At 49.0% G+C, this 26,895-nt stretch overlaps 2 protein-coding genes across 5 annotated transcripts in view; both read right to left on the bottom strand.

The window, feature by feature from the left end:
* Nucleotides 1-23,073, bottom strand: part of LOC116956502 (phosphatidylcholine:ceramide cholinephosphotransferase 1-like) — a 32,150-nt gene extending 9,077 nt beyond the window's left edge. For 2 of the 4 annotated variants that reach the window (XM_076054271.1, XM_076054272.1), the window contains exons 1-6: nt 11,034-11,137; nt 7,207-7,271; nt 6,410-6,734; nt 4,838-4,971; nt 3,396-3,513; nt 1,630-1,783 (exon numbers count right to left, since the gene is read on the bottom strand). In XM_076054271.1, the coding sequence (XP_075910386.1) occupies nt 1,630-1,783; nt 3,396-3,513; nt 4,838-4,971; nt 6,410-6,734; nt 7,207-7,265 (790 nt within the window). In that variant the 5' untranslated portion in view covers nt 7,266-7,271; nt 11,034-11,137. Of the gene's footprint in view, nt 1-1,629; nt 1,784-3,395; nt 3,514-4,837; nt 4,972-6,409; nt 6,735-7,206; nt 7,272-7,791; nt 8,250-11,033; nt 11,138-23,002 lie in introns of those variants that run through there. The other 2 variants (XM_076054269.1, XM_076054270.1) reach the window with 2 other exon arrangements.
* LOC142906468 (uncharacterized) lies at nt 11,158-22,996 on the bottom strand. The gene is made up of 2 exons (XM_076054265.1): nt 14,804-22,996; nt 11,158-14,764 (listed from the first exon to the last, which is right to left on the bottom strand). The coding sequence occupies exon 1, from the start codon at nt 21,884-21,886 to the stop codon at nt 19,268-19,270; it is 2,619 nt and encodes an 872-aa protein (XP_075910380.1). The 5' UTR covers nt 21,887-22,996; the 3' UTR covers nt 11,158-14,764; nt 14,804-19,267.
* Nucleotides 23,074-26,895: the final 3,822 nt, after the last annotated feature.

Below are 26,895 nucleotides of genomic sequence, written 5' to 3'. Positions count from 1 at the left end.
CGATTATCTGAACCGGTCCCGGGCCTCCCCTAGGTCGACTCAGCCTCAAATGAGTACCTGGTGCGGTGTGTAAACATTGCCACTAGGAAGACAAAGGCGGTCGGGCGTGGTGCTGGCCACACACCCCCTCGTGTACCGTTCCGGCCTTCATAGGTGCTCGCTAACAGCACTTGCCCCTACAGTCTGTTAAGGCTATATGGGGGATCTTTGTCTTTGTATATGTAAGTAGGTGCTCGCAAACAGCACTTGTGCCCACCTCCCCACTTCGCGCAAGAGCGCAGAAGCGTGGTCACCGCGTCTACGCCTCTGTATAAGGAACGAAACAGGTGGACTTCACACATCTGGCTGTCGCCTGATGAAGCTGGTTGTAATTACTGGCGAAACGTCATTACTCAGATTGTAAATGTTGTGGCTTGGCTCTCCAACACACAACCGGTGGTGCTGTACTAGTACACTACACTATACACTACACTATTATACACTACACTATACACTATACTATACACTGCACCATACACTACACTATATACTACACTATTATACACTACACTATACACTACAATAAACACTACTGTACACTACACTTAACACTACTAAACACTACTATACACTACACTATGCACTACACTACACACTACACTATACACTACTATACACTAAACTATATAGTACTATACACTACACTATATACTACTATACACTACACTATATACTACTATACACTACACTATATACTACTATACACTACACTATATACTACACTATACACTACACTATACACTACCATACACTACACTACACACTACTGTACACTACACTATACACTACACTACACTATACACTACTATACACTAAACTATATACTACTATACACTACACTATATACTACCATACACTACACTATATACTACACTATACACTACACTATACACTACCATACACTACACTATACACTACTGTACACTACACTATACACTACTATACACTACACTATACACTACACTATACACTACTATACACTACACTATACGCTACTATACACTAAACTATATACTACTATACACTACACTATATACTACACTATACACTACACTATACACTACCATACACTACACTACACACTACTGTACACTACACTATACACTACTATACACTACACTATATACTACACTACACACTACTATACACTACACTATACACTACACTATACACTACACTATACTATACACTACACTATACACTACACACTACTATACACTACGCTATACACTACACACTACACTATATACTACACTATACACTACACTGTACACTACACTTTACACTGCACTACACACTACACTACACTATACACTACACACTACACTATATACACTACACACTAGTGCTGTACTAGTGACGAATTGGCCACGTTCTGTTTACGTGACACAACCCCTTACTAGTTGGCTGTGTCGGGTGGTGGCGGGTTTTAACGACACAATATTTACATATTTACACGAACGAACCCCAAAAAAACCCTCTACTAAGTCTGTTAAGGCTATACTGGTTGGGGGGGGGGGGAGGAGGGGGGAGTCTTTGTTATGCAAGCGTGAGTGAGCGAGCGTGCGTGTATCTATCGGAGTGACTCACACTCCTGAGCGAAGAGGCAGGTGAGGGTGAGCACCACGGTGTGACCGCTGTAGAGGTAGTCGCCGCACAGCGTGTGCGACCCCGTCAGGCTGAGTCCGCCGCCCGCAATCAGCTTCATTACTCTCCTCATCTGCAGCTCCACGTCGCCCAGGACCTTGCAGTGCGAGGGTTGGCACGTCGCTCAGTCACCCGCTCACCCAGCCACTCAGTCATCACTCACCCAGCCAATCAGTCACTCACTCACTCACTCAGCCACTCACTCACGTGCTCAACCGCTCACCCAGCCATGCAGTCACTCACTCACCCAGCCGCTCAGTCACGCACTCACCCAGCCGCTCACTCAACCAGCCACTCACTCACTCTCTCACTCACTCAGCCACTCAGTCACTCACTCACCCGCTCACCCAGCCATTTAGGCACTCACTCACCCAGCCACTCAGTCACTAACTCACCCAGCCACTCAGTCACTGACTGACTCACCCACTCACTCACTCAGCCACTCAGTCACTCACTCACCCACTCACTCACTCACTCAGCCACTCACTCACGCGCTCAACCGCTCACCCAGCCATGCAGTCACTCACTCACCTAGCCACTCACTCACTCACTCTCTCACTCACTCACTCTCTCACTCAGCCACTCAGTCACTCACTCACCCGCTCACCCAGCCATTTAGGCACTCACTCACCCAGCCACTCACTCACCCAGCCACTCAGTCACTGACTGACTCACCCACTCACTCACTCAGCCACTCAGTCACTCACTCACCCACTCACTCAGCCACTCACTCACGCGCTCAACCGCTCACCCAGCCATGCAGTCACTCACTCACCTAGCCACTCACTCTCTCACTCACTCACTCTCTCACTCTCTCACTCAGCCACTCAGTCACTCACTCACCTGCTCACCCAGCCATTTAGGCACTCACTCACCCAGGTACTCACCTACTCACTGACCCAGCCACTCAGCCACTCACTCACTTAATCACTCACCCAGCCACTCATTCATACACTTACTCAATCATATATTCGTAAACTCACTGATCCAGTGAGTGAGCTCGTGAATGGGTGAGTGTGTGGGTCAGTGAGTGGGTAAGCAACTGTGTGAGTCAATGGGTAAGTGAGTGAGTGAGTTCGTGTATGAGTGGGTGAGTGAATGTGTGAGTGAGTGGATGGGTGAGCGAGTGAGTGGATGGGTGAGCGGGTGAGCGAGTGAGCGTGTGAATGGGTGAGTGAGTGGGTGAGTACGAGTGAGTGAGTAAATGTATGAGTGAGTGGGTGAGTGAGTGGGTGAGTAAGTGGGTGGGTGAGCAAGTGGGTGGGTGAGTGAGTGAGTGGGTGGGTGAGTGCGTGGGTGGGTGAGTGCATGAATGGGTGAGTGGGTTAGTGTGTGAGTGAGTGGGTAAATGAGGGTGAGTGGGTGGGTAAGTGGGTGGGTGAGTGAGTGGGTGGGTTAGTGTGTGAATGTGTGAGCGGGTTAGTGTGTGAGTGAGTGGGTGAGTGTGTGGGTGACTGAGCGTGTGAATGGGTGAGTGAGTGGGTAAATGAGTACGAGTAAGTGCATGAGTGAATGGGTGAGTGAGGGTGTGAGGGTGTGAGTGGGTGAGTGAGGGTGTGAGTGGGTGAGTGAGGGTGTGAGTGGGTGAGTGAGGATGTGAGTGGGTCGGTGAGTAAGTGGGTGGGTGAGTGAGTGGTTGGGTGAGTGAGTGGTTGGGTGAGTGTGTCAACGGGTGAGGGTGTGGGTGAGTGGTGAGGTGAGCGACACACCTTTGGGCTACAGTGGAAGTGGCTTCCAGGCACGGGTAGTGTGGTGATGTACATGGTGATGCAGCGGTACAGGTAGAGGGTGCCGATGATGAAGAAATAGCGGCGCCCAATAATAGACCTCAAGCACACGCGGAGACACAAAGACAAAGATCCCCCGTATAGCCTCACCGGACTGTCGGGGCAAGTGCTGTTAGCGAGTAGCACCTATGAAGGCCGGAATGGTACACGAGGGGGTTGTGGTGTTATAATTTATGTAGTTTATTGTTAAAAATTCGGTCACAGTCCCTATGATCACTGTTACATTGCATTTATAGCTTTATTTTGGTGATTTCGAAAACGGTTTTTTTTGTTTTGGCCATTTTTTTGTTTATTGTAGTACGGAGTTAGACTGATGGCCTTAATCGTAGTTGTCTTGTGGTTGTTATTGTTTGCCTTGCATCCCACTGGGATTTTTGCGCACAGCGTTGGTGTACGGTGCTATTTCAGGAATATTTTGATGTTTTTTTCCTGGATTTTCTGTTTGCACAGTCACAAAGTCACTTTAAGATGTTTTATTGTTCATGTTTTTGATTTTTGTTTGTTGTGGTTGCGCCCAATTCAAGAGCCGAATGGCTCACAGGGCTATACCAAATAAATGAAACTATGGAACTATGGGTGGCCAGCACCACGCCTGGCCGCTTTTGTCTGGCGAGTGGTCATGTTTACTGCACACCGCGCCACTCCAGGTACTCATTTGACGCTGAGTCGACCTAGGGGAGGCCCACGACACTGCTGTTGGTGGCCTTGGCAGGGACACGAACTTGGGACTCTGCTGGGTTGGTAGAGCGGTGCACACCACTACTTTACAGCTCCCCACATGAACACACACAGGCATTTCCCAGTGATAGAGTAGTCTATAGTGCAGTGCATAGTGTAGTCTAGAGTGTAGTGTATAGTGTAGTCTATAGTGTAGTCTATAGTGTAGTGTATAGTGTCGTCTATAGTGTAGTCTATAGTGTAGTGTATAGTGTAGTGTATAGTGTAGTGTATAGTATAGTGTAGTCTATAGTGTAGTGTATAGTGTAGTGTATAGTGTAGTGTATAGTGTAGTGTAGTAGTGTATAGTGTAGTGTATAGTGTAGTGTATAGTGTAGTCTATAGTGTAGTGTAGTAGTGTATAGTGTAGTGTATAGTGTAGTCTATAGTGTAGCCTATAGTGTAGTGTAGTAGTGTAGTGTATAGTGTAGTGTATAGTCTATAGTGTAGTGTATAGTGTAGTGTATAGTGTCGTCTATAGTGTAGTCTATAGTGTAGTGTATAGTGTAGTCTATAGTGTAGTGTATAGTCTAGTGTATAGTCTAGTGTATAGTGTAGTGTATAGTGTAGTGTATAGTGTAGTGTGTAGTGTATAGTGTATAGTTTAGTCTATAGTCTATAGAGTGCACCTTGTGAGTGAGCTGTACCTGTGGGTGAGGCAGGCCCACTGTGTGAACCACATGGAGACGAGGATGACGCCGTTGATCTCGCACACGGAGAAGGCCCACTCCACACGGGAAATGCGGTCAAAGAATACGTCAGGCAGCGGAGGAGACACCTCCTGAGGGCGAGAGGGTTCACTTCATGTTCAAGGGCACCGCCATCGTGTTAGAGGCTGTATCTGCATCATGATTACTACGGCAGGTTTAAGTTAGTGTTCTTTTTCGGAGAGAGAGCGCGGTGTTTGATGATGATGTAATAACAATATCACGACGTTTTCGATCGCAACACAAGCAATCGTCATCAGGTGGAAAATATAACGGGAGAGCTGCTGGGGCAGAAATACAGTATATCGTTTTTAAAAAAAAAATATGTTTCTATCTACGTGGCCTTATCGAAAGACCCAAAGAATATTAACTCCTGCAGTCACGAAAGCTTTAAGTCAAGATGTGTTTGATGATAATCTACATTTAACTGCATTTCTTTCTTTAATAAAAAAAAAAGTTTTATTTCGCGATTATTTATTTGCGAGCTATCTTGCGTTTCATTTCTCTCGCCTGTTACTGTTTGCTTTATCGATTTGTTTTCGCGTTTAACGGAGAAGCGGCGGTTGTTGTTGTTGTTGTTTGATGGAACTCGACTTAAAAGAGCTTCTTGGCCCACAGGGTCGTTCAAAATAAACTGAAGGAGCTCTGGAATCGGTTTTCATCAACAACAACAAAACTGGAGGAGTTCTGGAATCGGGTTTCATTAGCTGCATGAGTCGCAGTCCTGAACTTCACCAATTTGCACAATTACCACTATCAGCTGCATGAGTCGCAGTCCTGAACCTCACCAATGTGCATCATCACCACAATCAGCTGCATGAGTCGCAGTCCTGAACCTCACCAATTTGCATCATCACCACTATCAGCTGCATGAGTCGCAGTCCTGAACCTCACCAATGTGCATCATCACCACAATCAGCTGCATGAGTCGCAGTCCTGAACTTCACCAATTTGCACAATTACCACTATCAGCTGCATGAGTCGCAGTCCTGAACCTCACCAATGTGCATCATCACCACTATCAGCTGCATGAGTCGCAGTCCTGAACCTCTCCAATTTGCATCATTAACCCTATAAGCTGTATGAGTCGCAGTCCTGAACCTCGCACATTTCCCCTCGGCATCAGGAGGAGGAGGAGGAGTGGGGGAGAGATGCCAACCCCAGCTGCAAGCGTTCGAGAGATTCTCGCTTGCAACCTCCTTCCATCAGCAGCGAGTTGAGACCAGGCCACTGTGGGTTTGAGTGGGGTCCCAGGTGGACGCCCACCACCACCACCACCACCATTGCAGTCAATGGTCAGTGGGCAGTTCAGATCCATGGTGGGGCCCTGGTGCCCAGCATCTACGCAAGCCTACAGGCGTAGGTTCCCTGCGTTATCCTGCATTCGCCTGCGCTAATCTGCACGGATCCGTCTCTCTGCGCCAGGTTAGGTGCATGCCCCGACATGTCCGGCACGCGCGTGAGCGAGCGCGAGTGCGTGCGGTGCGGTGCCAGGCTCGGTGCACGCCGCACCATGTCCGGCACGCGTTCGTGCACCACGGCAATGGCCACGCTGGTCGCCACCAGCGCGGAGACCGCGTAGACAAACGCGGCCGCCGTCTTTCCCCACTCGGGGGGCGGCGGCGGCGGCGGCGGCGGCGGCGGCGGGGCGGAGGCGGGGTCCCCCGTCCCCGCCGCGGGGAGTAGGGGGGGCCCGCCGGGGGCCGGGGGGGGCGGAGAGGGCGGAGGCCCCCCGGGAGCGCCGTGGTGGGGGGCGAGGGCCGTGGGGTCGGAGGACGGCGGCGGCGGCAGCAGCGGCGTGGTGAGGTCGGCGGCGAGGTCCACGGAGACGTGGGCACTGCGCGGGGCGAGCACGCCAACGTCGCCGTCATCATCAGCAGCAGCATCATCATCAGCAGCATCAGCATCATCATCATGAGCATCATCATCATCATCATCAGCAGCAGCATCATCAGCAGCAGCATCAGCGCCAACAGCTGCATCATCAGAAGCATCATTGAGTGTCATCATCACCGGCATCATCGTCAGCAGCATCATCAGCAGCAGCATCATCAGCAGCATCATCATGAGCATCATCATCATCAGCAGCATCATCATCATCAGCGCCAACAGCTGCATCATCAGAAGCATCATTGAGTGTCATCATCACCGGCATCATCATCATCAGCAATATCATCATCAGCAGCAGTGGCATTATCCTCATCATTATCATCAGTGTCATCACCATCATCGGAATCGTCATTATCAGAGAGTCTGTCTCTGTGTGAGTCTGTGGGTCTGCGCGAGTCTCTGTGCGAGTCTGGTCTCACCTCCTCATGACCATTTCCCCTCTGCCTCCTCCTTTCATCCCATTGCGGTGCCCGTCCATGGTGACCTGCATAGCGATGACCACACTCACTTACTGATACACTCACTCACTCACTCGTACATTCACTCAAACAACAACAACCGCCATTCAAGTGGCGGTGATGTCACCAACGCACTTGCACTTTGAGGCCACGTGAAGTGTGGAAGACTCTCTACTGGCAGGAGGTCATGGAACAGACGCAGGTGCCATGGGTCGACTGAGATGACCGGCAGATGCACCACGTGTGCCGCTGCTGTTCCAACCGGCTGCGTTTTATCCGACAGGCGCTCCCCGTTGCTCTTGGGACCATCGCTCCACTGCCCTCTGCTGTTGTTGTTGGAGGGAACCTGCCTCCAACTGCCCAGCAGCATCCTTCACGACCTTTCTCCTGTCATCGGCAAGTATGCTCAGCAGCACATCTTCCTAAACCGCATTAGCCCCATTCCTTCTCTGGCCCGTGCCGTGCCCATTTAACCCCTTTGATCCGGCCAAACAGAATCTGCTTGGGCATGCGGCCTACATGGCCCAGCCTGCCGGAGGAGCTCACCGATGGCAATGTGTCCGGATCTTTCAGGGATTTGTGAACTCCGTCCTGGTCGAACCCAGGATGGATCGTAGGCGGGGCAAGCCTGATGTTCCTTCAGATGGGGTGCGCGTTTCAAAAGCACAGAAGGGATGGCGTGACTGTGGCCTAGAAGACCCGAAGCTTGGTGTGGAGCGATAGACACGGCAGCTTCGACTGGACGTTACGCGGCTGACAAAAAAGGATAATAATGGCAGCTCGACTGGATTTGGAGCGAGACCTCTGCTGCCAAACCGGAGCTGGCCACGAGCACGCACTGCCCAAGTACGGACACTTTTGCACCCTCTCCACAACTGGCCCATCACTCATGGGGGGGGATTTGAGGGGGTGGAGTCTTCGACGGCACAGAATACCCGGGCAGGTGTTTAGTTTTGGTGGGCCTGATGGTAAGGGGCCGTCCATAAATGACGTCACGCGATTTGGGACATTTTTTGCTGCACAACAAGTCAGACCCCCCCCCGCCCCTCAAATATGACGTCACAAAGCTTTGCCCCCCCTCCCCCCCCCAAAAAAATATTTAAAAACATGCTTCAAATCGCATTAAACTATTGTCATCGTAGTGCGTATTTAATGTGGCGCCGCGCTCTGATGTTGTAGGTAGAAAACATTTGATTAAAAAGTCTTATTTAATTAAGTACAACGCGTTGTCTGTATTCATTTAAAAGTTTGCGCACTTTGATGTGACGTCACATTTCTCAAACCCCACCCCCCTCCCCACACATCGTCACAAATGTCTGACGCCCCCCCCGCCCGCCCGCCCGCCCCCCCTAGGTGCGTGACGTCATTCACGGACGGCCCCTAAGGCCCCACCTGTATTCGGCTAAGATCACGTAAACATAAATGTGCCGTGACCACCCGCTGCACCGGTGCGTCTGCACTCGCAACGATTTGCGAGCGTTCTGTTTACGTGGCGAAACCTTTAACAATTAGGCTGTGTCGGGTGGTGGCGGGTTTAACGACACAGCGTTTACATGTTTACACGATCTAAGCCAAAAAAAATAAAACCGTATCATGAAGGACAACAGCTAAAACACGCAAAATTGTTTTCCGCAGCAAAGCCTCCAACCGCAATAACCATTCATAATAAAGGTTTTTTTGGGGGGTTAGATTCGCGTTATTTACAAATGCGTCACTGCCCCCGACCAACCGACATGGCCAATCAGTGTAAACTAAAATATACTCGCGTTTACAAAAGACAAATGCAGTAAAACCTTGGATCGCGAGGAGCATAATTCGTTCCGGAAACGTGTTTGTAATCCAAAGCACTCGTGCATCAAAGCGCTCGTCGTATATCAGTTGTGATCACGTGACGCTCGGCGAGACAAAGCGTCTACACGTACTACTGCTCGTATTGCGAGACCCTCGCTCGTTTATCAAATTAAAATTCATTTACAAATGTTTGCTCGTCTTGCAAAACACTCGCAGACCAAGTTACTCGCAAAACCAAGGTTTTACTGTAGTTCACTACTCTAGCCCACCGGTGTGTTGAAGAGTGAAGCCACAACATTTACAATCTTTGAGTACGACGTTTCGCTGGTAATTGCATCCAGCATCATCGGGCAATTTGCCAGACTATTCTGGCCAAAGTCGCGAACTATCTTGCCTTTTGTCAACGTGACACATTTTTTACTGGCTGATCAACAGGGAGCCGTCCCTTAACCATACCAGGGCATCGATGAACTTCCAATTGTATTTGTACAAGACAGAAATTCCTCTGGCAGCGTCACGGAAAGTTAATAATGTAAGAGCCCGAGGACATTTCTGTCGCACCCCGAGGTGAACAGGGACTCAAGGCCACGCAGCTTTACCGAGGCCTGCCCACCATCACGAAGTTCCTGAATCATTGTGAGCAATGGCGGAGCCAGGATTTTCAGGTAGGGGGGGGCAACCCCTCCAGCAATGAAAAAATGCTAGAAGTTGTTAGTAAGTAAGGAGTTGTTAGTAAGGAGTTGTTAGTAAGTAAGGAGTTGTTAGTAAGGAGTTGTTAGTGAGTAAGGAGTTGTTAGTAAGTAAGGAGTTGTTAGTAAGTAAGGAGTTGTTAGTAAGGAGTTGTTAGTAAAGAGTTGTTAGTGAGTAAGGAGTTGTTAGTGAGTAAGGAGTTGTTAGTAAGTAAGGACTTGTTAGTAAGGAGTTGTTAGTAAGTAAGGAGTTGTTAGTAAGTAAGGACTTGTTAGTAAGGAGTTGTTAGTAAGGAGTTGTTAGTAAGTAAGGAGTTGTTAGTAAGTAAGGAGTTGTTAGTAAGTAAGGAGTTGTTAGTAAGGAGTTGTTAGTGAGTAAGGAGTTGTTAGTGAGTAAGGAGTTGTTAGTGAGTAAGGAGTTGTTAGTAAGTAAGGAGTTGTTAGTGAGTAAGGAGTTGTTAGTAAGGAGTTGTTAGTGAGTAAGGAGTTGTTAGTGAGTAAGGAGTTGTTAGTAAGTAAGGAGTTGTTAGTAAGGAGTTGTTGGTAAGTAAGGAGTTGAGTTGTTAGTGAGGAGTTAGTAAGTAAGGAATTGTGAGTAAGGAGTTGTTAGTAAGTGAGGAGTTGTTAGTAAGGAATTGTTAGTAAGCAAGGAGTTGTTAGTAAGTAAGGAGTTGTTAGCAAGGAGTTATTAGTAAGGACTTGTCCCTTGCTTGTTACTCGAGGCGTGTGCGGCGATGGGGCAGCCATCGATCGAGGGTCGAATTGTGAACCGCGTTGTTAGTGATCGGCATCGCGCTCGCTGAAGGTGTCGATGCCTTCAGGGAAGTCGTGGACTCTGTAGACGCAACTGTGCACAATTCTGAGTCACTTATAACTGCTTTGCCGTTACTTATTGCCAATTATGGACTCAGACTATTGTCCTATCATCTCATAGAGTCCCTGGCACGTGACAATCTGCTACACAGTGGCAGTGGGGTGCTCGCAAAATACCGATTTATTACTAATAAACCCCAATGATCCGATCGAAATTAGGGATTTATCAATGGGGGGGCACGTGTCACCCCCCCCCCCCCACCTCGTCTATGAATGGTATAACGGTGCCTTTGTAAGGTCAATAAAGCAGAGACGCAGGGCCTGTAAAAACCAAATTTCCCTACACCTCCATTGTAGCAGACCGACAAGAGAATATGGCATCCGTGAAGGACCAAGATGGTCTCAGACCACATTCGGGGCTCTCCGCAAGCCTCTCCTCGGCGTGCCTAGCAAGGCGATGCTGAGTAATCATCGTCAGGACCTCTCACCGCATACCGTGGATGGAGATGCCCCCGTAGTTGTTACAATCAGTGTGGCCTCCCGTTTTAAGAAGGGGGGGGGGACCACCAGGGCATCCTTCCAATCCTGCGGAGCATGTCCTGTGGTCCAGACAGTGGTAATGATGTCATGTAGGGCAGTCTGCAGACAAACACCACCCTCCCTCCCTCGGCAGTTCGCTTGGGAGATTCTCTCTGCCCCACGACGCTTTCCTTCCCCAACAGATGGGCACCTCAGCCAGCCACTCACTTCTTCCAAAACTTTGAAGCACTCACACACTCACTCGTACACTCACGCACTCATTCATGCACTCACGCACTCATTCAAACACTCACGCACTCATGCATACACTCACGCACTCATTCATACACTCACGCACTCATTCATGCACTCATTCATACTCACGCACTCATTCATGCACTCATTCATACTCACGCACTCATTCATACACTCACGCACTCATTCATACACTCACACACTCATTCATACATTCACGCACTCATACACTCACGCACTCATTCATACACTCACGCACTCATTCATACACTCACACACTCATTCATACATTCGCGCACTCATTCATACATTCACGCACTCATACACTCACGCACTCATTCACGCACTCATTAACTCACGCACTCATTCACTCACTCATACACTCACGCACTCATTCACTCACGCACTCATTCACTCACTCATACACTCACTCATACACTCACGCACTCATTCACTCACTCATTCACTCACGCACTCATACACTCACTCACTCATACACTCACTCACTCATACACTCACTCACTCATACACTCACGCACTCATTCACGCACTCATTCACTCACGCACTCATTCACTCACGCACTCATTCATACACTCGCACTCATTCACTCACGCACTCATTCACTCACGCACTCATTCACTCACGCACTCATACACTCACGTACTCATTCAAACATTCACGCACTCATGCACTCATTCATACACTCGCACTCACCCAACTCAATCACCCTCTCACACAACTCACTTGCCCACCCACAAAGACCAAGATCCCCCGTATAGCCTTAACAGACTGTTGGGGAAAGTGCTGTTAGCGAGCACCTTTGAAGGATGGAACGGCACACGATGGGGTGGGTGTCCAGCACCACGCACGGACGCCTTTGTCTCCCCAGTGGCGATGTTTTTTTACACACCGCACCAGGTACTCATTTTATGCCGAGTCGACCTAGGGGAGGCCTAGGACCGGTTCAGATAATTGTCATCGTGGTGTTAGCCATGCGCGGGAATCGAACTCGGGTGGCTGGGTTCGTAGCGCAGAGCGCTAACCACTACACTACCACTCCCCACTCACCCATTCATTCACGAACACTCTCACGCACTCACCCACCCACTCACCTCAACCACCCTCTCACACCCACTCACTCACTCACCTACTGTACTCACCCACTCACTGATCCACCCACTCACTCACTGACGCACCCACTCTCTCCTTCACACACGCACATCAATCACCCTCTCACACACAGCCACCCACTCACCTACTCACTCACCCACCCAATATCTCCTTCACACACTCACCTCAACCACTCTCTCACACCCAGCCACCTACTCACCAACTCACTCACCCACCCATTATCTCATTCACACACTCACATCAAACACCGTCTCAGACCCAGCAACTCACTCACCCACCCATTATCTCTTCACACACTCACAGCAACCACCCTCTCTCACACCCAGCCACCCACTCACTTACTCACTCACCCACCCATTATCTCATCACACATTCACATCAACCACCCTCTCTTACACCCAGTCACCCACTCACCGACTCACTCACCCACCCATTATCTCATTCACACACTCACATCAACCACCCTCTCACACCCAAAAACCTACTCACCGACTCACTCACCCACCCATTCTCTCCTTCACACACTCACCTCAACCACCCTCTCACACCCAGCCACCTACTCACCAACTCACTCACCCACCCATTCTCTCCTTCACACTCACCTCAACCACCCTCTCTCACACCCAGCCACCCACTTACCAACTCACTCACCCACCCATTCTCTCCTTCACACACTCACCTCAACCACCCTCTCACACCCAGCCACCTACTCACCAACTCACTCACCCACCCATTCTCTCCTTCACACACTCACCTCAACCACCCTCTCTCACACCCAGCCACCCACTCACATACTCACTCACCCACCCATTATCTAATTCACACACTCACATCAACCACCCTCTCTTACAACCATCCACTCACTCACCCACCCATTATCTCATTCACACACTCACTTCAACCACCCTCTCTCACACCCAGCCACTCACTCACCTACTCACTCACCCACCCATTCTATCCTTCACACACTCACCTCAACCACCCTCTCTTACACCCAGCCACTCACTCACTCACCCATTCTCTCCTTCACAAACGCACCTCAACCACCCTCTCAGACCCAGCCACCCACTCACCTACTCACTCACCCACCCATTCTCTCCTTCACACACGCACCTCAACCACCCTCTCACACCTAGCCACCTACTCACCAACTCACTCACCCACCCATTATCTCATCCCACACTCACATCAACCACCCTCTCTTACACCCAGCCACTCACTCACCTACTCACTCACCCACCCATTGTCTCCTTCACACACGCACCTCAACCACACTCTCACACCCAGCCACCTACTCACCAACTCACTCACCACCCATTATCTCATCCCACACTCACATCAACCACCCTCTCTTACACCCAGCCACTCACTCACCTACTCACTCACCCACCCATTATCTCATCCCACACTCACATCAACCACCCTCTCTTACACCCAGCCACTCACTCACCTACTCACTCACCCATTCTCTCCTTCACACACTCGCATCAACCACCCTCTCACACCCAGCCACTCACCTCCTCACCAACTCACTCACCCACCCATTCTCTCCTTCACACACACACATCAACCACCCTCTCTTACACCCAGCCACTTATTCACCTACTCACTCACCCACCCATTATCTCATTCACACACTCACAGCAACCACCCTCCCTCACACCCAGCCACTCACTCACCGACTCACTCACCCACCCATTATCTCATCACACATTCACATCAACCACCCTCTCATACCCAGCCACCCACTCACCAACTCACTCACCCACCCAATCTCTCATTCACACACTCACATCAACCACCGTCTCAGACCCAGCCACTCATTAACCCAATCTCTCTCACTCTCACATATCTTTCTCGACACTACCATAGCCGTCAAACCCTTATCAGTGCCCTACCTCATTACAGACCAATTCAGGCCGTATTGGTGACCCCGTGGCCCATATAAATTTCAAAGTTCATCCTACAAAGTCCCATCACAGGGAGAAACGCAGACAAATAGACACCACTACCACACTCACCACTAGTACACTCACCACTGGTACACTCACCACTAGCACACTCACCACTAGTACACTCACCACTAGCACACTCACCACTACCACACTCACCACTAATACACTCACCACTAGTACACTCACCACTACCACACTCACCACTGGTACACTCACCACTAGCACACTCACCACTGGTACACTCACCACTAGCACACTCACCACTACCACACTCACCACTAGTACTCTCACCACTAGTACACTCACCACTACCACACTCACCACTAGTACACTCACCACTGGTACACTCACCACTAGCACACTCACTAGTACACTCACCACTAGCACACTCACCACTAGCACACTCACTAGTACACTCACCACTAGTACACTCACCACTACCACACTCACCACTAGTACACTCACCACTGGTACACTCACTACTAGCACACTCACCACTAGCACACTCACCAATACACTCACCACTAGTACAATCATCACTACACTCACCACTGGTATACTCACCACTGGTACACTCACCACTAGCACACTCACCACTAGTACACTAAGCACTAGTACACTCACCACTAATACACTCACCAATGGTAAACTCACCACGAGTACACTCACCATTACACTCATCACTAGTACACTCACCACTAGCACACTCATCACTGGTACACTCACCACTAGTACACTAAGCACTAGTACACTAACCACTAGTACACTCACCACTAGTACACTCACCAATGGTAAACTCACCACTGGTACACTCACCACTACCACACTCATCACTAGTACACTCACCACTTGTACACTCACTACTAGCACACTCACCACTAGCACACTCACCAATACACTCACCACTAGTACAATCATCACTACACTCACCACTGGTATACTCACCACTGGTACACTCACCACTAGTACACTCATCACTGGTACACTCACCACTAGTACAGTCACCGCTAGTACACTCACCACTACACTCACCACTAGTACACTCATCACTGGTACACTCACCACTAGTACACTCATCACTATTACACTCACCACTACACTCACCACTATTACACTCACCACTAGTACACTCACCACTACACTCACCACTAGTACACTCGCCACTGGTACACTCGCCACTGGTACACTCGCCACTGGTACACTCATCACTAGTACACTCACCACTAGTACAGTCACCGCTAGTACACTCATCACTACACTCACCACTAGCACACTCACCACTAGCACACTCACCACTAGTACACTCACCACTAGTACACTCACCACTAGTACACTCACATCTAGTACACTCACCACTAGCACACTCACCACTAGCACACTCACTAGTACACTCACCACTAGCACACTCACCACTAGCACACTCACTAGTACACTCACCACTAGTACACTCACCACTACCACACTCACCACTAGTACACTCACCACTGGTACACTCACTACTAGCACACTCACCACTAGCACACTCACCAATACACTCACCACTAGTACAATCATCACTACACTCACCACTGGTATACTCACCACTGGTACACTCACCACTAGCACACTCACCACTAGTACACTAAGCACTAGTACACTCACCACTAATACACTCACCAATGGTAAACTCACCACGAGTACACTCACCATTACACTCATCACTAGTACACTCACCACTAGCACACTCATCACTGGTACACTCACCACTAGTACACTAAGCACTAGTACACTAACCACTAGTACACTCACCACTAGTACACTCACCAATGGTAAACTCACCACTGGTACACTCACCACTACACTCACCACTACCACACTCATCACTAGTACACTCACCACTTGTACACTCACTACTAGCACACTCACCACTAGCACACTCACCAATACACTCACCACTAGTACAATCATCACTACACTCACCACTGGTATACTCACCACTGGTACACTCACCACTAGTACACTCATCACTGGTACACTCACCACTAGTACAGTCACCGCTAGTACACTCACCACTACACTCACCACTAGTACACTCATCACTGGTACACTCACCACTAGTACACTCATCACTATTACACTCACCACTACACTCACCACTATTACACTCACCACTAGTACACTCACCACTACACTCACCACTAGTACACTCGCCACTGGTACACTCGCCACTGGTACACTCGCCACTGGTACACTCGCCACTGGTACACTCATCACTAGTACACTCACCACTAGTACAGTCACCGCTAGTACACTCATCACTACACTCACCACTAGCACACTCACCACTAGCACACTCACCACTAGTACACTCACCACTAGTACACTCACATCTAGTACACTCACCACTAGTACACTCACATCTAGTACACTCGCCACTGGTACACTCATCACTGGTACACTCACCACTGGTACACTCACCACTAGTACACTTACCACTAGTACACTCACCACTAGCACACTCACCACTAGCACACTCACCACTGGTACACTCACCACTAGTACTCTCGCCACTAGCACACTCACCACTGGTACACTCACCACTACCACACTCACCACTGGTACACTCACCACTAGCACACTCACCACTAGAACACTGACAAGTACACTCACCACTGTAACACTCACCACTGTAACACTCACCATTCCACTCATCACTAGTACACTCACATCTAGTACACTCACGACCACTACACTCACCACTAGTACACTCACCACTAGCACACTCACCACTAGCACACTCACCACTGGTACACTCATCACTGGTACACTCACCACTAGTACACTCACCACTAGTACACTCACCACTAGTACTCACCACTAGTACACTCACCACTACACTCACCACTACACTCACCACTAGTACACTCACCACTACCACACTCACCACTGGTACACTCACCACTAGTACACTCACCACTAGCACACTCACCACTAGCACACTCACCACTAGCACACTCACCACTAGCACACTCACATCTAGTACACTCACCACTAGCACACTCACCACTAGTACACTCACCACTACACTCATCACTAGTACACTCACCACGAGTACACTCACCACTAATACACTCACCACTAGTACACTCACCACTAGCACACTCACCACTAGCACACTCACCACTAGCACACTCACCACTGGCACACTCACCACTAGTACACTCACCACTAGTACACTCACCACTAATACACTCACCACTGGTACACTCACCACTAGACTCACCACTAGTACACTCACCACTAGCACACTCACCACTAGCACACTCACCACTACTACACTCACCACTAGTACACTCACCACTAGCACACTCACCACTAGTACACTCACCACTAGTTCACTCACCACTAGCACACTCACCACTACTACACTCACCACTAGCACACTCACCACTAGTACACTCACCACTATCACACTCACCACTAGTACACTCACCACTAGTACAATCACCACTAATACACTCACAACTGGTACACTCACCACTAGTACACTCACCACTAGTACACTAACCACTGGTACACTCACCACTAGTACACTTACCACTAGTACACTCACCACTACCACACTCACCACTAGTACACTAACCACTAGTACACTCACCACTACTACACTCACCACTAGCACACTCACCACGAGCACACTCACCACTAGCACACTCACCACTAGCACACTCACCACTAGCACACTCACCACTAGTACACTCACCACTAATACACTCACCACTACTCCGCTCACCACTAGTACAATCACCAGTGGTACACTCACCACTAGTACACTCACCACTAGTACACTCACCACTAGTACACTCACCACTAGTACACTAATCACTGGTACACTCACCACTAGTGCACTCACCACTGGTACACTAATCACTGGTAGACTCACCACTGGTACACTCACCACTAGTACACTCACCACTAGTACACTCACTACTAGTACACTAATCACTGGTACACTCACCACTAGTGCACTCACCACTGGTACACTAATCACTGGTACACTCACCACTGGTACACTCACCACTAGTACACTCACCACTAGTACACTCACTACTAGTACACTCACCACTACTACACTCACCACTAGTACACTCATCACTGGTACCCTCACCACTAGTACACTCACCACTAGTACACTCATCACTAGTACACTCACCACTACACTCACCACTGGTACACTCACCACTGGTACACTCACCACTAGTACACTCACCACTACACTCACCACTAGTACACTCGCCACTGGTACACTCGCCACTGGTACACTCATCACTAGTACACTCACCACTAGTACAGTCACCGCTAGTACACTCATCACTACACTCACCACTAGCACACTCACCACTAGCACACTCACCACTAGTACACTCACCACTAGTACACTCACCACTAGTACACTCACATCTAGTACACTCACCACTAGCACACTCACCACTAGCACACTCACTAGTACACTCACCACAAACACACTCACCACTAGCACACTCACTAGTACACTCACCACTAGTACACTCACCACTACCACACTCACCACTAGTACACTCACCACTGGTACACTCACTACTAGCACACTCACCACTAGCACACTCACCAATACACTCACCACTAGTACAATCATCACTACACTCACCACTGGTATACTCACCACTGGTACACTCACCACTAGCACACTCACCACTAGTACACTAAGCACTAGTACACTCACCACTAATACACTCACCAATGGTAAACTCACCACGAGTACACTCACCATTACACTCATCACTAGTACACTCACCACTAGCACACTCATCACTGGTACACTCACCACTAGTACACTAAGCACTAGTACACTAACCACTAGTACACTCACCACTAGTACACTCACCAATGGTAAACTCACCACTGGTACACTCACCACTACACTCACCACTACCACACTCATCACTAGTACACTCACCACTTGTACACTCACTACTAGCACACTCACCACTAGCACACTCACCAATACACTCACCACTAGTACAATCATCACTACACTCACCACTGGTATACTCACCACTGGTACACTCACCACTAGTACACTCATCACTGGTACACTCACCACTAGTACAGTCACCGCTAGTACACTCACCACTACACTCACCACTAGTACACTCATCACTGGTACACTCACCACTAGTACACTCATCACTATTACACTCACCACTACACTCACCACTATTACACTCACCACTAGTACACTCACCACTACACTCACCACTAGTACACTCGCCACTGGTACACTCGCCACTGGTACACTCGCCACTGGTACACTCGCCACTGGTACACTCGCCACTGGTACACTCGCCACTGGTACACTCGCCACTGGTACACTCGCCACTGGTACACTCGCCACTGGTACACTCATCACTAGTACACTCACCACTAGTACAGTCACCGCTAGTACACTCATCACTACACTCACCACTAGCACACTCACCACTAGCACACTCACCACTAGTACACTCACCACTAGTACACTCACATCTAGTACACTCACCACTAGTACACTCACATCTAGTACACTCGCCACTGGTACACTCATCACTGGTACACTCACCACTGGTACACTCACCACTAGTACACTTACCACTAGTACACTCACCACTAGCACACTCACCACTAGCACACTCACCACTGGTACACTCACCACTAGTACTCTCGCCACTAGCACACTCACCACTGGTACACTCACCACTACCACACTCACCACTGGTACACTCACCACTAGCACACTCACCACTAGAACACTGACAAGTACACTCACCACTGTAACACTCACCACTGTAACACTCACCATTCCACTCATCACTAGTACACTCACATCTAGTACACTCACGACCACTACACTCACCACTAGTACACTCACCACTAGCACACTCACCACTAGTACACTCACCACTGGTACACTCATCACTGGTACACTCACCACTAGTACACTCACCACTAGTACTCACCACTAGTACACTCACCACTACACTCACCACTACACTCACCACTAGTACACTCACCACTACCACACTCACCACTGGTACACTCACCACTAGTACACTCACCACTAGCACACTCACCACTAGCACACTCACCACTAGCACACTCACATCTAGTACACTCACCACTAGCACACTCACCACTAGTACACTCACCACTACACTCATCACTAGTACACTCACCACGAGTACACTCACCACTAATACACTCACCACTAGTACACTCACCACTAGCACACTCACCACTGGTACACTCACCACTAATACACTCACCACTAGTACACTCACCACTAGCACACTCACCACTAGCACACTCACCACTGGCACACTCACCACTAGTACACTCACCACTAGTACACTCACCACTAATACACTCACCACTGGTACACTCACCACTAGTACACTCACCACAAGTACACTCACCACTAATACACTCACCACTAGTACACTCACCACTAGACTCACCACTAGTACACTCACCACTAGCACACTCACCACTAGCACACTCACCACTACTACACTCACCACTAGTACACTCACCACTAGTACACTCACCACTAGTTCACTCACCACTAGCACACTCACCACTACTACACTCACCACTAGCACACTCACCACTAGTACACTCACCACTATCACACTCACCACTAGTACACTCACCACTAGTACAATCACCACTAATACACTCACAACTGGTACACTCACCACTAGTACACTCACCACTAGTACACTAACCACTGGTACACTCACCACTAGTACACTTACCACTAGTACACTCACCACTACCACACTCACCACTAGTACACTAACCACTAGTACACTCACCACTACTACACTCACCACTAGCACACTCACCACGAGCACACTCACCACTAGCACACTCACCACTAGCACACTCACCACTAGCACACTCACCACTAGTACACTCACCACTAATACACTCACCACTACTACGCTCACCACTAGTACAATCACCAGTGGTACACTCACCACTAGTACACTCACCACTAGTACACTCACCACTAGTACACTCACCACTAGTACACTAATCACTGGTACACTCACCACTAGTGCACTCACCACTGGTACACTAATCACTGGTAGACTCACCACTGGTACACTCACCACTAGTACACTCACCACTAGTACACTCACTACTAGTACACTCACCACTACTACACTCACCACTAGTACACTCATCACTGGTACCCTCACCACTAGTACACTCACCACTAGTACACTAATCACTGGTACACTCACCACTAGTGCACTCACCACTGGTACACTAATCACTGGTACACTCACCACTGGTACACTCACCACTAGTACACTCACCACTAGTACACTCACTACTAGTACACTCACCACTACTACACTCACCACTAGTACACTCATCACTGGTACCCTCACCACTAGTACACTCACCACTAGTACACTCATCACTAGTACACTCACCACTACACTCACCACTGGTACACTCACCACTGGTACACTCACCACTAGTACACTCACCACTACACTCACCACTAGTACACTCACCACTACACTCACCACTAATACACTCACCACTACTACGCTCACCACTAGTACAATCACCAGTGGTACACTCACCACTAGTACACACACCACTACACTCACCACTACACTCACCACTAGTACACTCACCACTAGTACACTCACCACTGGTACACTCACCACTACACTCACCACTAGTACCTGTCAAACCCTTATCAGTGCCCTAGCTGAAACAAATCAAGTCAGACCTTATTAGTCACCCCGTGCCCCTTACAAATCTCAACGTTAATCCTACAGAGTTCCATCACAAGGGAGAAACACAAACAATTAGACTAAAAACAACATTTTTTTGCCCGTATTGAAACGGCTGTACGCCGTACGGACCTGTACAATAATGCGTGGTTAACCTGTGGGGGTTGACACGGTATGCACTACCATATATACGCCCCGTATACCTATGCCGCTTATGCATTACAATTGCGTTGACATATCCACACTACGTTTTCTAATCACTCACGCTTATACGGACTACATATTTGACACGCACCCCGTGACCATGCTTATCCAGACTACACATTTCAATCGTGCACTTGTGCAAACTGCGTATTTTACGAATTTTACGTATTTTAACTATTCGCTTTTTTAAACCTTTCGGTATTTAACCGCCCACCGTGTTATAACATCATATACCAATGAAGACTACACATCATAATCGCAATTTATCGTCGACACTGCCTCCTCAAATCAATGCAACCTAAATATTGTAAAATAATTAAAAGCGCGAATTGAAATTCGCGCTCCCGCTGGGCTCAAGGCACCGCGGCCCCGGAGGGCGGCTGAGGGGAAGTGGGGCGGGAAATCCAGACAAGACCGAGGCTTGGGCCTAACCCCTCGGTCTCCCGGGGCCCGATCGCAATGAGCCAGGAGAGACCGGCGCGGGAAGCGACGGTCATAGCGGTGAGGTTGATGAGACGTGCAAAGAATTGCGGATGTTAAAGAGACAAAGAGAGAGAGAAATAAAATCCGAGGTTAATCGCTTACCCCCCCCCCCAAGAATCCCGACAGACGGCCTGCAGGGGAATCGATTCCAGCAGTCCGTGGAATGCGGCGCTGCTAATCGCAGATCGATTCCCTCGAATTGCCCTGCAATCCGATTTAACATTGCAAATTATTATTCTTGGTTCTTTCGGTAAAGTCACCACGTAGAAGGGAAACCAAAAAATAATAAAAATATAAAACAATAAAATTCTCACGACGTTTCGACTGCAACACAAGCAATCATCATCTTGCTGTGAAAACCACAGCAAGAAAATTTGAAAAAAGTGGCGGGTTTTTTTTGCTGTGGTTTTCACACCTGATGATGACTGCTTGTGTTGCAGTCGAAACGTCGTGAGAATTTTATTGTTTTTACATTTTTATTATTTTATTGTTTCCCTTCTACGTGGTGACTTTACCGAAAGAACCAAGAATATGAATCCCTGCAGTCACGAAAGCTTTAAATTGCAAATTGTGTTAGAATTTGGGATTTAAAACTCAGTTAAAACACGCACGTGTAGGCGGCTTTCGCGACCAATATCATCATCCATAGAAGAGGTTTTTATTTGGGTCAGATCGCGTAAATCTAAATGTTGTGTTGTTAAACCCGCCAACCAGCCCAATGAGTAAGGGGCCGCCCATAAATGACGTCACGCACCTAAGGGGGGTGGGATAGACATTTGTGACGATGTGTGACGAGTGGGGGGGAGGTTGAGAAATGTGACGTCACATCAAAATGCGCAGCTTTAAATAAATATAGACAACACGTTCTTCTTAATTAAGTAGACTTTTTAATAAATGTTTTCTAACTACAACATCAGAGTGCAGCGCCACATTAAATACGCACTACAATGACAATAGTCGGGGTTAGGAGTTTGGCTGTAGGGGTTAGGAACGGGGGGGGGGGGGGGGGAGGAGTTTGGCTGTAGGGGTTAGGAACGGGGGGGGGGGAGGAGTTTGGCTGTAGGGGTTAGGAACGGGGGGGGAGGAGTTTGGCTGTAGGGGTTAGGAACGGGAGGGGGGGGGGAGTTTGGCTGTAGGGGTTAGGAACGGGGGAGGGGGGAGGAGTTTGGCTGTAGGGGTTAGGAACGGGGGGGGGGGGTGGGAGGAGGAGTTTGGCTGTAGGGGTTAGGAACGGGGGGGGGAGGAGTTTGGCTGTAGGGGTTAGGAACGGGGGGGGAGGAGTTTGGCTGTAGGGGTTAGGAACGGGGGGGGGGAGGAGTTTGGCTGTAGGGGTTAGGAACGGGGGGGGGGAGGAGTTTGGCTGTAGGGGTTAGGAACGGGGGAGGAGTTTGGCTGTAGGGGTTAGGAACGGGGGGGGGGGGGTGGGAGGAGGAGTTTGGCTGTAAGGGTTAGGAACGGGGGGGGAGGAGTTTGGCTGTAAGGGTTAGGGACGGGGGGGGGAGGAGTTTGGCTGTAGGGGTTAGGAACGGGGGGGGGGAGGAGTTTGGCTGTAGGGGTTAGGAACGGGGGGGGGGAGGAGTTTGGCTGTAGGGGTTAGGAACGGGGGGAGGAGGAGTTTGGCTGTAGGGGTTAGGAACGGGGGAGGGGGGGAGGAGTTTGGCTGTAGGGGTTAGGAACGGGAGGGGGGGGGGAGTTTGGCTATAGGGGTTAGGAACGGGGGGGGAGGAGGAGTTTGGCTGTAGGGGTTAGGAACGGGGGGGGGAGGAGTTTGGCTGTAGGGGTTAGGAACGGGGGGGGGGGGAGGAGGAGTTTGGCTGTAGGTGTTAGGAACGGGGTGGGGGAGGAGTTTGGCTGTAGGTGTTAGGAACGGGGGGAGGAGTTTGGCTGTAGGAGTTAGGCACGGGAGGGAGTTCGCCCAGAGCTGTTACCGAACATATCCGCCAGAGGGCATCGCGTCACCGCACGTTGTGGTTAATTTTTGTCGGGCTCTAAAAGCCAAGACGTGGTGACCCATGCGCCAAAGTTGTGACTGGGGGGGGGGGGCTGTGGCGATCGATGCTGAGTGGCAGGCGAGCTGACGCGAGGTCACGAGGGGCAAAGCCATGACCGAGGCGCTTATAAATTGTCGTCTCATTACCTTTTAACTCTCCCTCGAACAAGCATTGTCAGAGGTGACGAAGATGATGATTGCTTGTGTTGCAGTCGAAACGTCGTGAGGATTTTATCGTTTAATATTTTTGTTATTTTATTGTTTCCCTTCTACGTTGTGACTTTACCGAAAGAACCAAGAATGTAGGTGACAAAGACTTTGCCAGTTTAACACACAGTAGGCTTTCGCGAATAATATTATCCATAATATTTGAATGGTTTATGAATTTTAAATGTCAATTTAAAAATGTTAATACATTTGAAATGATTTTTTTTACATTTAAATGTAAGTGCACTGACGCCATCTAACCCCCACAAACCTCGATTGTCGAAAGCCTTTGCTCTTGATAGGACCAACGTCTTGGAATGAAGTTATTTCCTCTCGTAACATCGTAAATCTTCCTTCAAACTAAAAAAAAACATATATATCCTGAAGCAGAATATCGGCGGTGGATACAACAACATTTAACAAATGGGATCCGCCAGACCTCTAGGACACGCTTGATGATGCTGATTTCAAGCACCAGCTGAACGTCGTACTTTAAGCGTAAACGTCTTAAATTTTGATTTAAAGCTTTCGTGACTGCAGTAATTCATATTCTTAGCTCTTTCAGTAGAGTCACGTTGAAGGGAAACAATATTATTTTATTGTTTCTCTTCAACGTGACTTTACCGAAAGAGCTAAGAATACGGAAAACGTCTTTTGGGGGTTGCTATCAAACACACACCCGGTGTGTTGTAGTCGTAATAAATTGGCACGTTTTGTTCACGTGTTCAAAAACAAAAAACCCCCTTCTCATTTGACTGCGTCGTGTCTAGCCGAGCGCAGGACGCATTTCGGAATCTGAGCGATTTAACCCAAAGACAAACCGTTACGATCGAAAACTTTGTTCGCCGAAAGCCAGCCCTACGTGGTACATCAAGTTCCTCTTTGGAGCAAGAGGCAATGTCCACGTATCTTCCAAAACAAAAACGTTCAGCTTCATTGCCTGCATAATGTTGGAAGATTGTTGTTTTGTTTGTTATTTCCTTTGAACCTATCGACGTGACTTTACCGAAAGACCCAAAGAATAAGATTCTCTCTTCCCGAACATTCTAGAAACCGGGTGAATTTTTACTCGGTGGCTCACGCGGTGCACCCACTGCCGGTCGTGGATGTCAGCAGTGACTTCCGCTGAAGGTGACGTTGTCATCATCGGTGTCGATCACGAGTCCGGCCGACCTCAGCTGAGCCGTAGTTCCAGACGCGCCGCTTCTGCGGGACCGTCTGGAATGCTCTACCTTCCGATGTTTGGAAGCCTCAAGTGGGAAAACTCATTTATTTTGAGCTGCTTTTTTTGTGCTTAGTGTGCTCTCCTTCCCCCGCACCTCCGATTAGTGCGTACGTACAAAGGGAACTTGAAAAAAAAAGATGAAGAAGCCACTGGATGCTCTGCACTTTTAAACCTCAAGTGGGAAAACTCATTTATTTTGAGCTGCTTTTTTGTGCTTAGTGTGCTCTCCTTCCCCCGCACCTCCAATTAGCGCGTACGAACAAAGTGGACTTGGGAAAAAAAAATGACCAGGCTTCAGCATTTCTGGCTAATAATTAGATGCGGGCTACATGCCCCCGTGATAGATGTCTATTTGGTGTTGGAACGTCTCAACACGCCCTGTATTTTTACACAGCCTGTTATATTTTCCCTCCCCCCACCCCCTCCCCCATCATTTTGATCCTGGCAACAACAACAACAACAACAAAAAAGCGTCCCGTCAATTTTAAAGTTGCTCGACGCAAGCCATTAATGTCCCGATGCTTGCATCGTCTCTGTGCCGTTTGGGCGTTCTTTCATCACGACACCGGTGAG

The sequence above is a fragment of the Petromyzon marinus genome, chromosome 65 (assembly GCF_048934315.1).
Source record: "Petromyzon marinus isolate PM22_M1 ecotype Great Lakes invasive population chromosome 65, UKy_Petmar_22M1.pri1.0, whole genome shotgun sequence".
NCBI lineage: Eukaryota > Metazoa > Chordata > Hyperoartia > Petromyzontiformes > Petromyzontidae > Petromyzon > Petromyzon marinus.
The sequence above is the reverse complement of the archived record's forward strand: the minus strand, read 5'-3'. Positions and strand labels throughout refer to the sequence as shown.

What these genes read in the sequence shown, in the direction of transcription:
- LOC142906468 (XM_076054265.1), bottom strand. Translation starts at nt 21,886, where the DNA reads ATGAGTGTACTAGTGGTGAGTGTACTAGTGGTGAGGGTACCAGTGATG.